Genomic DNA, 19154 nt, shown 5'->3' with positions numbered 1-19154 from the left:
TCAAAATAATTCTGCAAAATCAAAATGGATAAAAAGAAAAACATATGATCAGTCACAGTATCTAAACAAAACAAAAGTGGATATAATAACCTCTCTACTTTGTGTGTCCAACTCATGAACATATCAACTTTTCTAAAGAAAAATATCAAAGAATCTTCGCATACATATTTTATCAGCATCTGAAACTTTTGCCAAAATTAGGTAATAAATTATACCAATATAAATTTGGTAATGCAAAAGTAGTGTATTGTTTATAATTATAAGAAGGCATAATATTACACGGTTAGACAGAGAGAGACAGATAGGCAGATATGGTCACTCACAATGTACGATTAAAAATATCAAACCATGCATGTGAATGGAAAATGTTAAGGAATAGGTGGCTTACCTGGGTATGGGAAATAAAACCATTTGGCTTTCTCGATGACATTTAACCTTGAGTCAGTGCGGGTGAAGAAACTACTCCTATCTGGATCATATGGAATGAAGTTTGTAGCGGTCAGTATCAAACACAATATCCAACCCACTATCACACCAATCAAAATCTACAACAAAAAGAATACATACCATCTCCAGTAAGGCTGTCTTTGTCAAACTACATGTGGTTTGCATCCCTGATTTTCAGTCCAACAAACACTGCCTTATACATGACATGTACTATCAATTTATTTATTTGTCTAGCTATCAATTACATGGATTTGTTGGTATTTAATTGATGTATTGTGGAAGGTGTCCCATTCCCTCAAAGAAGGATATCATTCAACTGGTATTTATAACTGTGGTTTGTAGCAACCACATCATTCAATTGGTATTTATAACTGTGGTTTGTAGCAACCACAAAATCCACAAGAGACCCAAGTAGGCTTAGGAATGCTCATTTGCTGACATATACCTAACGGCCAATGCAAGGACATTTTGGGTTGGTATAATACCTTCTGTCATTTAAAGGCTTTTTACTTCTTTTGTAATAGCAGCTGTATTGAATGGCATATCATCACCATTTGTGCAAACATTAAACACCTTATCACAGGATACTTTGGAGGCCCCAGGTAGCACAGTGGTCTAAAGCACATGCCATCATCCATCACTGCCATCTCGGGGCCCCGAGTGGCCGAGTGGTCTAAAGTGCTCTCCGTTAAGGATCACTGCCATCTCACCTCTGTCTGTGTGGGTTCAAGTCTCGGATTCGGCTACTGTGGGTATGTGAGAAAGCTTGCCAGCAGCTTCTTGTGGGTGGGTGGTTCTTTCTGGGGGTTTTCCGGGGTCTTCCTCCACCATTAATACTGGCCGCCATGTATAGCCCATCGTGTGCTGAAAAATGGTGTTAAACCCTACAACAACAACAACACTGCCATCTCACCGCTGTCAGCATGGATTCGAGTGTATGGCTTAGCCAATGTTGGCATGTTAGAAAGCTTGCTAGCTGCTTCCTATTCTTCTTCACAGGGGTCAGCAACCTATGGCATGCATGCCACAAGGTGGCACATCAAGAGGTTTTGTGTGGTATGCAATTGGTAGACAAAAATCAAGATTTTAACAGAGTTACTCTCTTACTGGTAGCACACACTCATTCATTTTGTAATAAATCCAGAATAAGTGGCATGCTAAGTCAAACAGGTTGCCGACCTCTGGCCTATCATGTTCTGGAAAATGGCATTAAACCCAAAGCAATAGGATAGTTTCTGTGAAATTTGGTTAAATTTGGTTAAGTGGTCATTTTCATTTTTCAGTTCTTTTTTTCAGCATTTTATTAAACTTGATGGTAAATCAACACTTAAAATGCCTTCTTACCAGGATATATCTTGTCAAATTTAGTCAAATACTTCTTAAAAAGTTTGGGGTGGAGGATGTTGTTTGAAGGGTCTCCTAGTTTTAATACTGGCGATGGGGCCCGGAGTGGCCGAGCAATCTAAAGCGCTCACTGTTCCGGATCACTACATCTCACCTCTGTCTGCGTGGGTTTGAGCCCAAGGCTCGGCTAGCGTGGGTACGTGGGAAAGCCTGCCAGTAGCTTCTCGTGGGTTGGTGGTTCTTTCCTGGGTTTTCCAGGGTTCTTCCTCCACCGGTTATACTGGCTGCCATGTATAGCCTATCTTGTGCTGAAAAATGGCGTTAAACCCTAGAACAACAACAACAATACTGGAGATATCTGATAGTGGATCAGCATCTGTATCAATTTCAAAGGTCTCCATACAAGGATGCTTTCTGTCAAAGTTGGTTCAATTCTGAACAGGTGGTTTTAAAAAGTTGTTTTAAGATCTGTTTTTTGGCAACAACAGCTACATTTTGAGGGTAGATCAGCAATCATTTACATAAAATTTATAGGGCTTCATGCAACACATTTTTCTATAAAAATTTGGTAATAATAAATTCTGAACAGTGGTTTTGAAAAGATGTGATTTAACACGATTTTGATATTTTTGGTGGCATTAGCAATGCTTGATTGCAATGTTGGCATTATGCCTTAAAATTTGAATGGATTTCATGCTAACATGTTTTCTGTCAAATTTGGTCAAATTCTCATGAGCAGTTTTGAGAAGAAGCCTCTTAAAGGTTCTTCTACTTTAGGAACTACAGGTAAAACCTGTTATAAAGCAAATTATTTAATCCCTAGCAGATTATATGATCATGAGATTAGTTAAAAATAATGACATTGAAATGTCAATGCACATTTGCTATGGGGAAGTTTTTGAAAAAAATTGTTATCGCAATCCTGCTTATATCACAATGTTATTCTTTGGACCCGAGCATGACGTTATAACGGGTTTTACCTGCATGTCCATATCTGATAGTCAATTGACAGCATCTGAATAAAACTGACCTGTCTTCATGTCTGATTGCATCCAAACAAAACTGACCTGTCTTCATGTCTGAATGCATCCAAACAAAACTGACCTGTCTTCATGTCTGAATGCATCCAAATAAAACTGAACTATCTTCATGTCTGGATGCATCCAAACAAAACTGAACGGTCTTCATGTCTGAATGCATCCAAACAAAACTGAACAGTCTTTATGTCTGGATGCATCCAAACAAAACTGAACTATCTTCATGTCTGGATGCATCCAAACAAAACTGAACGGTCTTCATGTCTGGATGCATCCAAACAAAACTGAACGGTCTTCATGTCTGAATGCATCCAAACAAAACTGAACTATCTTCATGTCTGGATGCATCCAAACAAAACTGAACGGTCTTCATGTCTGGATGCATCCAAACAAAACTGAACGGTCTTCATGTCTGAATGCATCCAAACAAAACTGAACTATCTTCATGTCTGGATGCATCCAAACAAAACTGAATGGTCTTCATGTCTGAATGCATCCAAACAAAACTGAACTATCTTCATGTCTGGATGCATCCAAACAAAACTGAACGGTCTTCATGTCCGAATGCATCCAAACAAAACTGAACTATCTTCATGTCTGGATGCATCCAAACAAAACTGAATGGTCTTCATGTCTGAATGCATCCAAACAAAACTGAATGGTCTTCATGTCTGAATGCATTCAAACAAAACTGAACTATCTTCATGTTTGGATGCATCAAAACAAAACTGAATGGTCTTCATGTCAGGATGCATCCAAACAAAACTGAACGGTCTTCATGTCTGGATGCATCCAAACAAAACTGAACTATCTTCATGAATGGATGCATCCAAACAAAACTGAACGGTCTTCATGTCTGAATGCATCCAAACAAAACTGAACGGTCTTCATGTCTGAATGCATCCAAACAAAACTGAACTATCTTCATGAATGGATGCATCCAAACAAAACTGAACTATTTTCATGTATGGATGCATCCAAACAAAACTGAACTATCTTCATGTCTGGATGCATCCAAACAAAACTGAATGGTCGTCATGTTTGGATGCATCCAAACAAAACTGAACTATCTTCATGAATGGATGCATCCAAACAAAACTGAACTATTTTCATGTTTGGATGCATCCAAACAAAACTGAACTATCTTCATGAATGGATGCATCCAAACAAAACTGAACTACCTTCATGTTTGGATGCATCAAAACAAAACTGAACGGTCTTCATGTCTGAATGCATCCAAACAAAACTGAACTATCTTCATGAATGGATGCATCCAAACAAAACTGAACTATTTTCATGTCTGGATGCATCCAAACAAAACTGAACTATCTTCATGTCTGGATGCATCCAAACAAAACTGAATGGTCTTCATGTTTGGATGCATCCAAACAAAACTGAACTATTTTCATGTTTGGATGCATCCAAACAAAACTGAACTATCTTCATGAATGGATGCATCCAAACAAAACTGAACTACCTTCATGTTTGGATGCATCAAAACAAAACTGAACGGTCTTCATGTCTGAATGCATCCAAACAAAACTGAACTATCTTCATGAATGGATGCATCCAAACAAAACTGAACTATTTTCATGTCTGGATGCATCCAAACAAAACTGAACTATCTTCATGTCTGGATGCATCCAAACAAAACTGAATGGTCTTCATGTTTGGATGCATCCAAACAAAACTGAACTATCTTCATGAATGGATGCATCCAAACAAAACTGAACTATTTTCATGTTTGGATGCATCCAAACAAAACTGAACGGTCTTCATGAATGGATGCATCCAAACAAAACTGAACTACCTTCATGTTTGGATGCATCAAAACAAAACTGAACGGTCTTCATGTCTGAATGCATCCAAACAAAACTGAACGGTCTTCATGTCTGAATGCATCCAAACAAAACTGAACTATCTTCATGAATGGATGCATCCAAACAAAATGGTCAAATTTTGTTGAGATATTTATAAAAAGCTGCTGCATAAAGGTTTTCTATTTTTAATAATAAATGTCTATTGTTGATGGCTGGTTCACAGCATTTGAAAGAATTTGAATGGTTTTCATCCAACAATGCTTCCGCTCAAATGTTTTGATAAAAATCTTTCAAGTAATTTTTAAGAGGTTGTTTTAAGTTTCCATATTTTTAGTAATGGTGGCCATATTTGATGGCTGATCAGCATCATTTATATTAATTGGAAAATTCTTCATGCCAGGATGCTCTCATTTATATAAATTGGAAAAGTCTTCATGCCAGGATGCTCTCATTTATATAAATTGGAAAAGTCTTCATGCCAGGATGCTCTCATTTATATAAATTGGAAAGGTCTTCATGCCAGGATGCTATCAACTAAGTTTGGTTGAAACTGGTTTAACGGTTTTTGAGAGAAAGTTGACAATAGCAATTGCTGACCATGGAAAGCAGGTGATCATTATATATATGACATTGACCATTATATATATATATATATATATATATATATATATATATATATATATATATATATATATATATATATGACATTTACATAGGAAATTTGCTGGAGGAAGTTAGAATGGCAGTTGAGTGCAGAAGTCCACTATGTATAGGTGACCACGTCTGTGTATGTATGTATGTATGTATGTATGTATGTATGTATGTTCTTAGAAAGTTGTTGATTATTTTCATCAGAAGTTATATACCTTAAAGTATTAGTCTTTAAATGTTACAATAAATGTGTCCAATAAATGGAATGAGCCAGTACCTTGATTGTCCAATAAATTGAATGAGCCAGTACCTTGATTGTCCAATAAATGTAATGAGCCAGTAGCTTGATTGTCCAATAAGTGGAATGAACCAGTACCTTGATTGTTCAATAAATGGAATGAACCAGTCCCTTGATTATCCAATAAATGGAATGACCCAGTCTCCTGAATGTCCAATAAGTGGAATTGGTCAGTCACTTGTATGTCCAATGAATGGAAAGAGTCAGTCCCTTCATTGTCTAATAAATGGAATGAGTCAGTTCCATGGGTGTCTAATAAATGTGATGGGTCAGTCATCTGTATGTCCAATAAATGGAAAGAGTCAGTCTCTTGTTTAATAATTGGAATAAGTGTCCCTTGGGTGTCTAAAAATGTAATGGGTCAGTCATCTGTCCAATAAATGGAATGAGTCAGTACCTTGTGTGTCTAATAAATGGAATAAGTCAGTCCCTTGGGTGTCTAATAAATGGAATGAGTCAGACCTTTGGATGTCCAATAAAAGCAAGCTATTTATATGAAAAATAACAGCAGGGAAACTAGAGATGTGAAAAGGGTATACTTTTAGACAGGTTGAATACTATTCATTTATATAATACCAAGCTTTATTATATGCTCATTTTTTTCCCCGTTAACTTTACATTGTCAGAATCGTTCAATATTCCCCGATACTGAACGTGCGCGACAATACACATATAGCATTCACGTGAATAAAGGAACAACTTTCTTTTGTAAATAAACAATGCACTCAGATGCCAGCACTTTTGATTTGTAAACAAATCATGCACACTCGCATAAGAGGCTCTTTACGTTGTGGTTGTTTAAATTTGTTTCTGAATGAACTAAAACATGTTTTGTGGACTGCAAAAAAACCCAGCTGTCTTGACATTTTGCTTTGATACAATGTTACAGATTTAGGCTAGCTACCTTATATAAATGACGGATTAGGTCCTTACAAATAACAAGGCATATAACAGTTTTCTTTAGCTGGTGATAAGAATGGCAAAATAAAATATACTTACAATTTTACATCCTGAATTTCCTCAAAATGTTTTTTCTTAATTCTGCAAATCCGAATTACATGAGCCATGTCATAGGTTTTCAATCTGGATTACACATTTCGAAAGTGTGCTGTAATTTCGATGATAAGTGCAAATGCATCCTCCTTACTGCACTCAAAATGAAATACACATTAAATTCCATAGCGTCTTTGTGAAAATTGCAATTGAAAGACTTCATATTTTTCCCACGTTACAATTTCAAACATTCAATGACAGAAACAGAAACAAATTTGCAGACGTAAACAAGCTTCTCCCGCGCTACTTCAATCCGATGTATTTCATGTATAATTTGCACAGATGAATCCAGTCCAAAATCACAAACTTTCATCGAATCGAAACAAAATACCAAAATATATTCACTCCAGATCAAATGGAACAGTCGTTGCAATATGCTATTCATTCACAATATGACTGCAAATTTCAATTTTAACTAGACACGCCATTTTCTTTCGAAAGTTATGTCGACCGCGCGACGAAGTTCAAATTTATCTGGGCGGAGCTATGTGCACATTAATAATGATGTAATGTCAAATCTGCGCTTGTGTATTTAGTTTGGAATACGGCATTCATTCATTTACGTTGTTTCTTGTAGTGTATTTTGTTTATATAATTAAACCTTAGGTAGAATAAAAAAATGAGCATATAATAAAAAGGTTACTGCATTTGTTTGGGAAAATATGAACTCGTTTTGTCAGAAGGATATACTGCACTCACAATTTCGTGCAGTATTCATTCCGAAAACTCGTTCATATTTTCCCATACAAATGCAGTAACCTATAAGTATTGATAGACCTGTCAGTACTTACTGCAAAAACTTGATGAAATGGATATCTAATTATCCTGAAACCTTTCTTTCTTGTCCATACTGGAATAGGGGTTTTTATTCTCCCCAAGTACAAGGTCAATATAAAGGTAATGCTGGCTGTTCTGAAAGGAAAGCAGAGAGCTCATACATTTCAAATGGTAAACATTAATTGGACAATTTTCTTTCTCACTTTACATTGCTAATTGGCATGATGTACATATGACATGGCTAACTAGCATCATTTACATACTGCATGGCTAACTAGCATCATTTACATACTGCATGGCTAATTGGCATCATTTACATATTGCATGGCTAATTGACATCATTTATATATTGTATGGCTAATTGACATCATTTACATATTCCATGGTTAATTGGTATCATTTACATATTCCATGGCTAATTGGCCTCACTTACTTAGTCCATGGCTAATTGGTATCAATTATATATTGTATGGTTAATTGGCATCATTTACATATTGTTTGGTTAATTGTCATCATTTATATATTGCATGGTTAATTGGCATCATTTACATATTGTATGGCTCACTGACATCATTTACATATTCCATGGCTCATCGACATCATTTACATATTGTATGGCTAATTGGCATCATTTACATATTCCATGGCTAACTGATGTTGTTGTTGTTGTTGTTGTAGGGTTTAATGCCATTTTTCTGCACACGATAGGCTATACATGGTGGCCAGTATTAATGGTGGAGGAAGAACCCAGGAAATCCTCGGAAAGTACCACCGACCCTTGAGAAGCTACTGGCAAGCCTTCTCACATACAAACACTGGCCGAATCTGAGACTTGAACCTACGCAGACAGAGGTGAGATGGCAGTGATCCATAATGGAGAGTGCTTTAGACCACTCAGCCACTTGGGGCCCCCATGTCTAACTGACATCATTTAAATATTCCATGGCTTATTGACAACATTTAAATATCCCATGGCTCATGACATCATTTAAATATTCCATGGCTTATTGACATCATTCACATATTGTATGGCTAACTGACATCATTTACATATTGTATGGCTAATTGACATCATTCACATATTGTATGGCTAATTGACATCATTTACATATTGTATGGCTAACTGACATCATTTACATATTGTATGGATAACTGATATCATTTACATATTGTATGGCTAATTTACATCATGTACATATTGTATGGCTAATTGACATCATGTACATATTGTATGGTTAATTGGCATCATTTATATATTGTATGGCTAATTGCATCATTTACATATTGTATGGCTAATTGGCATCATTTATATATTGTATGGCTAATTGGCATCGTTTACATATTGTATGGCTAACTGACAACATTTACATATTGTATGGATAACTGACATCATTTACATATTGTATGGCTAATTGACATCATTTACATATTGTATGGCTAACTGACATCATTTACATATTGTATGGATAACTGACATCATTTACATATTGTATGGCTAATTGGCATCATGTAGATATTTTATGGTTAATTGGCATCATTTACATATTGTATGGCTAATCTGCATCATTTACATATTCCATGGCTAATTGGCATCATTTACATATTGTATCGCTAATTGGCATCATTTATATATTGTATGGCTAATTGGCATCATTTACATATTGTATGGTTAACTGGCATCATGTACATATTGTATGGGCTAATTGGCATCATGTACATATTGTATGGCTAATTGGCATCATTTACATATTGTATGGCTAATTGGCATCATGTACATATTGCATGGCTAATTGGCATCATGTACACATTGTATGGCTAATTGACATCATTTACATATTGTATGGCTAATTGGCATCATGTACATATTGTATGGCTAATTGGCCTCATGTACATATTGTATGGCTAATTGGCATCATGTACATATTATATACCAGGATGATTTCCCACAATGAAGTCTAATTCAGTTATGCGAGTCCCTATAAAGTTTTTCTGTTTTTAGTACTGGTGGCCATATTTCATAACGGATTAGCATATTTTGTATAAATGTGAAAAGTCTGGATTCCAAAACACTTTCTATAAAATGCGGTCCAATTCTTTTGGGTGTGTTTTGAGAAGTAATGTAATTTTGTACATGATTACCAATCAATCATTCATTCATTAGATTTTTTATTGTGTTTTCAACTAAGCAGCATATTAATAAGTTTATAGAAACCATCAATTACTATGGCTTCTTTGCAGTGAAGAAGTCATTTAAAACTATTCATATTTTCAATAACAGTGAAGATGAGCACCATTTGTACTAGCTTGAAAGGTCTCTATGCCAAGAAGCATTACATGTTATTTGATGATTTCTATTGGTTTATTTATAAAAAGAAAGTTATTCTTAGCAATAGCTGCCTTATCTGACCGTGGATCAGCATTATTTAAACACATCTGAAATGCCTCTATGACAGGATGATTTTGGTCAATTTGGTTTAAATCCATCCATTCTTGGAGGATCAATCACTGATACAGTATGAATTAAAGAAGATGCACCATGTCTGCTGGACACTGGGCATACACGATGCTAACTCAGTCTCATGACTAAGTGCAATAAAATGTATGCTATGAGTGTGAATTTCAATATTAGCCAAGCTGATAAACAAACTAATGAATGGTGCTTGATGAAAATGTGTCAACAAATGAACCTTTAAAATTGTGACACACATATAATCTGACTCCTCAATATTTCCTAATGGGTGAACCTTGACTAGAGTTCACATCCTATTAGTGTATATCTTCCATTTGATGAACCTTGACCAGTGCATAATCTGTTAGTGTATATTATCCTAATAGATGAAGCTTGACCAGTGCATAATCTGTTAGTGTATATTATCCTAATAGATGAACCTTGACCAGTGCATAATCTGTTAGTGTATATTATCTTAATGGATGAACCTTGACCAGTGCATAATCTGTTAGTGTGTATTATCCAAATGGACAAACCTTGACTAGAGTTCACATTCTATTAGTATATATTTCCCAATGAATGAACCTTGACCAGTGCATAATCTGTTAGTGTATATTATCCTAATGGATGAACCTTGACTAGAGTTCACATTCTATTAGTATATATTTCCCAATGAATGAACCTTGACCAGTGCATAATCTGTTAGTGTATATTATCCTAATGGATGAACCTTGACCAGTGCATAATCTGTTAGTGTATATTATCCTAATGGATGAACCTTGACCAGTGCATAATCTGTTAGTGTATATTATCCTAATGGATGAACCTTGACCAGTGCATAATCTGTTAGTGTATATTATCCTAATGGATGAACCTTGACCAGTGCATAATCTGTTAGTGTGTATTATCCTAATGGATGAACCTTGACTAGAGTTCACATTCTATTAGTATATATTTCCCAATGAATGAACCTTGACCAGTGCATAATCTGTTAGTGTATATTATCCTAATAGATGAAGCTTGACCAGTGCATAATCTGTTAGTGTGTATTATCCAAATGGACAAACCTTGACTAGAGTTCACATTCTATTAGTATATATTTCCCAATGAATGAACCTTGACCAGTGCATAATCTGTTAGTGTGTATTATCCAAATGGACAAACCTTGACTAGAGTTCACATTCTATTAGTATATATTTCCCAATGAATGAACCTTGACCAGTGCATAATCTGTTAGTGTATATTATCCTAATGGATGAACCTTGACCAGTGCATAATCTGTTAGTGTATATTATCCTAATAGATGAACCTTGACCAGTGCATAATCTGTTAGTGTGTATTATCCAAATGGACAAACCTTGACTAGAGTTCACATTCTATTAGTATATATTTCCCAATGAATAAACCTTGACCAGTGCATAATCTGTTAGTGTATATTATCCTAATGGATGAACCTTGACCAGTGCATAATCTGTTAGTGTATATTATCCTAATGGATGAACCTTGACCAGTGCATAATCTGTTAGTGTGTATTATCCTAATGGATGAACCTTGACTAGAGTTCACATTCTATTAGTATATATTTCCCAATGAATGAACCTTGACCAGTGCATAATCTGTTAGTGTATATTATCCTAATAGATGAAGCTTGACCAGTGCATAATCTGTTAGTGTATATTATCTTAATGGATGAACCTTGACCAGTGCATAATCTGTTAGTGTGTATTATCCAAATGGACAAACCTTGACTAGAGTTCACATTCTATTAGTATATATTTCCCAATGAATGAACCTTGACCAGTGCATAATCTGTTAGTGTATATTATCCTAATGGATGAACCTTGACCAGTGCATAATCTGTTATTGTGTATTATCCTAATGGATGAACCTTGACTAGAGTTCACATTCTATTAGTATATATTTCCCAATGAATGAACCTTGACCAGTGCATAATCTGTTAGTGTATATTATCCTAATAGATGAAGCTTGACCAGTGCATAATCTGTTAGTGTATATTATCCTAATGGATGAACCTTGACCAGTGCATAATCTGTTAGTGTGTATTATCCAAATGGACAAACCTTGACTAGAGTTCACATTCTATTAGTATATATTTCCCAATGAATGAACCTTGACCAGTGCATAATCTGTTAGTGTATATTATCCTAATGGATGAACCTTGACCAGTGCATAATCTGTTAGTGTATATTATCCTAACGGATGAACCTTGACCAGTGCATAATCTGTTAGTGTGTATTATCCTAATGGATGAACCTTGACTAGAGTTCACATTCTATTAGTATATATTTCCCAATGAATGAACCTTGACCAGTGCATAATCTGTTAGTGTATATTATCCTAATAGATGAAGCTTGACCAGTGCATAATCTGTTAGTGTATATTATCCTAATGGATGAACCTTGACCAGTGCATAATCTGTTAGTGTATATTATCCAAATGGACAAACCTTGACTAGAGTTCACATTCTATTAGTATATATTTCCCAATGAATGAACCTTGACCAGTGCATAATTTGTTAGTGTATATTATCCTAATAGATGAACTTTGACCAGTGCATAATCTGTTAGTGTATATTATCTTAATGGATGAACTTTGACCAGTGCATAATCTGTTAGTGTATATTATCCTAATGGATGAACCTTGACCAGTGCATTTGCTGTTAGTGTATATTATCTTAATGGATAAACCTTGACCTGACCAGAGTTCACATCCTATTAGTGTATATTATCCTAACAAATGAACCTTGACCATAGTTCAGGTGCTGTTAGTGTATATTGTCCCAATGGATGAACCTTGATCAGAGCCCACATTCTGTTAGTGTTCACTGACAGTGGAACAATACTACATCCTTGTAAAGTGGATAGACTTGGAATGCTGTTTGACACAAACATTTTTATGTGAACTCACTTAAGAACCTTTATGACTATGAACCACCAGAAAAAACTGTAAAGTTTCTAAAAGAAGGATGTTTGCATAACATATATTTACCCTGCACTTTAAAGGTTTCTATTTTGCTTTATTTCTTATAATCATTTATTTTGTATATTTTTTCAAAAGGATTTTAACATTTTATTCTTTTTATCTTGCTGGACTATCTTTTCACATTATTTGGAAGCACTTATCTTTCAAAAACTGTTATGAGTTTTATAGCTTTATTATTCAGAAGTGTTAGATTTTATGAGCTTTATATAACCAGAATTGTGCTGAAGTACCATTAATGAGCCTTCATACATACATACATACATACAGACAACAATACATACATACAGACATACATACAGACATACATACATAAAGACAACAATACATACATACATACATGCAGACATACTTACATACATACATACATACAGACAACAATACATACATACATACATACAGACAGACAAACATACATACAAACATATATACATAAAGACAACAATACATACATACAGACAACAATACATACATACATACATAAACAATACATACATACATACATACATACGTAAAGACAATACATACATACATACATACATACATATATAAAGACAACAATACATACATACATACATACATACATACATACATACATACAGACAACAATACATATATACATACATACATACATACAAACATACATACATACATAAAGACAACAATACATACATACATACATACATACATACATACATACATACATACATACAACAATACATACATACATACATACATACATACATACATACATACATACATACATACATGGACATATAAACTGTGAATTTCACTCAGTACTAAGGAATGGGCATGTTTTTTGATAACTGACAGAGATAACATTGAGATTCATCTCATGACGAATTCAAAATTGGATGTTAAAGGGAACTTGATTCATTATAAGCAGTCAAGCAGAAATCATGCATATCTTCATGTCACCCATAGTGCTTTTGATTCTGAGATTAGCATTATTCATAACTTGTTAAGTGCAGTCCAAAGATATTACTGGTTATTGCTTCAACACAGTTTCCATAGTAAACATTAATTTCTATGCAAATGTGAATGAAAATTACGATCAACAGTTAAAAAAAATCACAAAGTCAGTGCCTAAATTACTTGTGGGAGATATACCAGTGTGGGAAGCACAAATCAACAAAATGGACTGACTTGACTTCATACAAATAATACATTCTTGATATGGAAAACATTTTAATGAAAGAGCAAGCTGGTGCAATTTGATGTACAAATCCAGTGCAAATTATACTCATGTTTTATCTTTAATGGTATTAAGTATTTTAATAGCCTCCATGAAAGAATATGGCTTTTATGATGTTCTTTACCACAAGCTAATTTGTAAGAATATATCTGCTGATGGGTGCAGACAATCCTCCATGAAACATTAGTCTGTGAAGAATTGATCTTAAATATTATTGCTTCAGAAAACAAAATCAGTTATATCAATTATAAAACATGGAATCAATTAAGATATGATTTTTCATTTATCAACAAGTCTGTGGTTATAAGTACCCATGGTTCATATAGCTCAAGTGAGTTATTTTTCAGCAACTTTTAAAGTGCTCTCAAGGACTTCCGAAAGTTTTCAAGGTCACAGCTGTATATATTTTTCAACACACATTCAATACCTGGTTTTGGTTGTGAAGACCCCAGTGTAAGATATTTTGCCTTACAGGCTTTTGTCTTGATAAAAGAGACAGCTTCCTGACAAAACCCAAGGAGTATTTTTCTTGTGGAAATTTAATTTTCTTCTGTTATTGTATTTATTTCTACATGAATAGGTACAAATGTAGCAGAAAAACCATTCAACTAATTAGCATGCTACTTCAACAAAGGGATGCTACTCTATCTGGTAACTAATCGTGCCATGTCATTTGATCACCTGATTTTATATTGTATGAATATTTATGTAATTATTAATTGTTTTGGAAAATCAGTAAATAAAAAAATTCTTAATTTAAAAAGTGATACATTTTATTCAGGTTTAATGTTTTGTAATCCTTCACATAAATAAAGGAACTTCTGTGAAATTGTATGCATTTTTTCAACAATCTGAGGAATTTTCAATAATAAAAAACTTATTAAAAATGCAACCACGGTACATGCACACGTTTTTAAGCATCTATTCTAGCAAAAACTGATACTTTATGACCTCACATTGAAATATGGCAAAAGACAAATTATAACAAAATTTATGTACATGCAAGAATTTTATGGAAAGTAATATTATACCTTTTCATTGTTTGATAAATCAAAACGTGGAATGAAAAATAGGTTGCTGCAACCTATTTCTGGAACTGATGTATACTTTTGTTCTAGATGAATCAGTCTATCAAGATCGATAACTATACAAGCAAAAGTGTTCAAAAACAGGAAATGCAACATAATTTTGTGTAAATGTTAGGTCACTGTAACCTTTATTTAGTACTGGAAGAAATATTCTTTCAGATGAATCCATAAACTTTTAATCAAGTATATAACCACTCCAGTGGCCTAGTGGTTAGAGCATCCACCTCGATGCGGGAGGTCATGGGTTCAATCCCCGGCTGAGTCATAACAAAGACTAACAAAATTGGTACTAACAGCTGCCTAGCTTGGTGCTCAGCATTAAGAAGTTAGTTTAGGACTGGTCGGCCTGGTGCCAGGATAATGTGACTGGGTGGGACATGATGCTACATGTCTGCGGCATGATGCCTCAGTGCTAGACATCACTAGAAACTGCCACACTGCAGACATAGCGATATGACTGAAAAATTGTTAAAGCTACGTTAAAATTGTTTTTACAAAAAATCCTAATCAAGTATAAGCAAGTCCAAGACCTGCTGATAAAAGTTGCGATTTGTGATCCATGTTTGATGGTAGTGGATAGTATTCTCATAATAGATCAACTAATTAAAAGTTGTGACTTAAATTTAGATGCAACAGCTTCCAAGAAATGGAAATAAATGTATACCCAATCAATGGGGCATGAAAAGTAGGTCAATGTGACCTTCTCTTGGTAGTGAAGTGTTAACTGTCTGTAAGAATACAGCAATAAAACTTCATACATACTGTAGAAAACATAATCGTGACAATGACAATTCCAACTAATATACCATAGATGTCATCAATATCTATGAGACGCTATGTTTCACAATTAATAATTAATTTAGTATAAAATCCTTTCCCTCCATCTTCCACTACTCTAATGTTGCTGTTATTACTTGCAACAAGAACAGTAATACTCAATATAACAACAACAAAAATATCAACAACAAAATAGTAATAATAATAATAATAATAAACATCATTATTATTCTTTTTCTTATTATACTTACACTAAAGCAATGAACCAATTCACAATTACAAATTTTGTGGCAGCTTTGATCATGTATAACCCAATCAGGAGGACAGCGGGAACAATAGTGATTGGACCAATGAAGCGAAGTATGATTCCAATGATGCCAGTGGCACCAACAAATGTATGAACTCCTCCAGCCACAATCAAGCTTCCTTGCAACTGAAAAGATGTAAATGATCATACATACATATACATATATAGATATACAAGCAAACAAATTAGATTTGCAGACACACACATGTCACTCACCTAAAGTACAAACTGTTTTGGAAGTCCTTCTGCCAATATGGTATCTCAGTAAATGTGGTCTCTCATTCGAGGACACTATAGCAAATCAGTTTGTGCACTGAGAATTAGACATCACTTCACACAGCTAGGTTAAGAGCTGTGATCTTTTCAGTGAACATCAATCATACACCCCAGATAACAATATTGTGATAATATCCTGCATTCTTTTCAAAATGTTTAATCTCAGAAACGTTTGAAAATTTCCTAAATTTTTTTAGGAATTCCATAAAAATAAAAGGACAATGAGGTGTACAGCTATAACTGGACTGAGTGACCATATGAACTCATATATAGGATGGATCCAAATGCAAACTGTATTGTGTGCCAGCAGATCAGAGTCTATGCAGCTGGTTAGGATTAATCAGCAGAATAAACAACATAGACTCTGCTGTGCTAACACATTATGCAGATCAGGTCTATGTTGTTAGCAGTTGGATCTGATTTATAAGCATACATATGCAGTACTTTTATCACTTCTACTTTATCTACCTTTTACGAAAATCTATTTTCACAAGTATCACAAGCAAGACAATGCAAAATCTCAATTTGAGGAAAAATGTTGAGAAACTTACCAAAACTTTGGCCTGTCCCATATATTAAAAAAATAGCTGATTTTGAGTGCACGCTCAAACTGACATTTAATTATAAACAAACTTAATGATTTTACAAGATTTAAAAAATAAGATTTGTTTACTAAACATTGTATTAAAAAAACTACTGTATTTAGACAAATTTAACAAATATGACATTATCCAAAGAAACAATATTTTCAATCTAAGATGTGCACTGTAGCTGAATAGCTAAATAAACATGGAACCAGGTTGCTCACAGTAGGTGTTCTTTCAAGACTGGTAGTCTCACATGACATACCTCTCAAAACAGTTTTAACTGTATTTATTTTTTTCTCCAATTCTTAGCTTTATTCCTTGTCCTATTTTGGTAATCTATCAATTTCTCATATAATCACAAAAAATTTGTTCATTTAACACTATTGGTGCTCTATTTTTGGTTATCTAGGCATTGTGTTGGATGAATTAAAAATAATTATTATAAGACAGAAGACCCTAAAGAAGTTGAAATCACTTAGTTCATGCATGACTTTCATTACATCATTAAAATATTGCAAAACAGCCTTGGAAGAACAGTTGTTCCCCTGACTGATTGTCGCTGTCAAAAATGTAAACTTATCATAATTTTGCAATTTCATATCTAGTGTCCTTTATCTTTCACCTATTGATCACAGACTCAATAGGGAACTGCCCTTTGTCAAGTGTCTGATTAGTATACATACTGGAAGTTATAATGCAGATAACCTTACATTATTTTCTGCTTGACAAGTCAGATTTACTGGATTCATCATAGATGTAGGAATTTGGTTCTTTTACAGCTTTAATTTTGTCCGATACTGCTATAATTTTATCTGAGACAATTGTAAATTTGTCCGATACTGCTATAATGTTATCTGAGACAATTGTAAATTTGTCCGATATTGCTATAATGTTATCTGAGACAATTGTAAATTAGTCTGATACTGCTTTAATGTTATCTGAGACAATTGTAAATTTGTCCGATACTGCTTTAATGTTATCTGAGACAATTGTAAATGTCTGATACTGCTATAATGTTATCTGAGACAATTGTAAATTTGTTCTATACTGCTATAATGTTATCTGAGACAATTGTAAATTTGTCTGATACTGCTATAATGTCATTTGAGACAATTGTAAATTTGTCTGATACTGCTATAATGTTATTTGAGACAATTGTAAATTTGTTTGATACTGCTATAATGTTATTTGAGACAATTGTAAATTTGTTTGATACTGCTATAATGTTATTTGAGACAATTGTAAATTTGTTCGATACTGCTATAATGTTATTTGAGACAACTGTAAATTTGTTCACATTTTTATATATCCAGTAAAGCCATAAAAATGCATGCAAATTAACTATTCTTACCATTAACAGAACCAGATTGTTTAATTTTTCCAATGATGATCTTTAGATCATTAAATATAGTTACATTTTAGTATAAATTTAGGAGAAACCCTACTTGGTGACCAGATGAATCAAGCCTTTGTGACTATATCAATACCCCAGCAATCAAGAAACATGAATACCAGATTCACCAATCACCAGTGTAAATGGCTTCATGGCTGGATTCAGCAATCACCATTGTGAATAGGTTCAATGGTTAAGTTCACCCATGACCTTTACAACTCCCTGTGACCACTGAGGATATGTCAGCAACAGATATGAGGGTTAAATGCATACCAATTTGCGATCAAAATCTGCAGCTGTGTGATCCAGCATGTGGCCAGCACAGACTACTGAGTATTCTCACAGCTATTTATACCCAACACAGAGACTACTGAGTATTCTCATACCCAACAGAGACTGAGTATTCTCACAGCTATTTATACCCAACACAGAGACTACTGAGTATTCTCACAGCTATTTGTACCTAACACATAGACTACTGGGTATTCTCACAGCTATTTGTATCCAACACAGAGACTACTGAGTATTCTCAGACCTATTCATACCCAACACAACGACTAATGAGTATTCCCAGTTTTATATACCTATCACACAGAATATTGAGTGTTCTCATAGCTATTTATATGTGGGTTCA

At 34.3% G+C, this 19154-nt stretch overlaps 1 protein-coding gene across 2 annotated transcripts in view; it reads right to left on the bottom strand.

The window, feature by feature from the left end:
* Nucleotides 1–19154, bottom strand: part of LOC149795610 (solute carrier family 23 member 2-like) — a 162095-nt gene that overhangs the window by 29552 nt on the left and 113389 nt on the right. For both annotated transcript variants that reach the window (XR_016422363.1, XM_089965435.1), the window contains exons 6-8: nt 16209–16390; nt 7442–7562; nt 389–545 (exon numbers count right to left, since the gene is read on the bottom strand). Coding sequence is in view for 1 of the 2 variants with exons in the window: in XM_089965435.1 (XP_089821561.1) it covers nt 389–545; nt 7442–7562; nt 16209–16390 (460 nt within the window). In the remaining variant the exon portion in view is untranslated. The remainder of the gene's footprint in view (nt 1–388; nt 546–7441; nt 7563–16208; nt 16391–19154) is intronic.

The sequence above is a fragment of the Sinohyriopsis cumingii genome, chromosome 7 (assembly GCF_028554795.1).
Source record: "Sinohyriopsis cumingii isolate HCF-2022 chromosome 7, ASM2855479v2, whole genome shotgun sequence".
NCBI lineage: Eukaryota > Metazoa > Mollusca > Bivalvia > Unionida > Unionidae > Sinohyriopsis > Sinohyriopsis cumingii.
The sequence above is the reverse complement of the archived record's forward strand: the minus strand, read 5'-3'. Positions and strand labels throughout refer to the sequence as shown.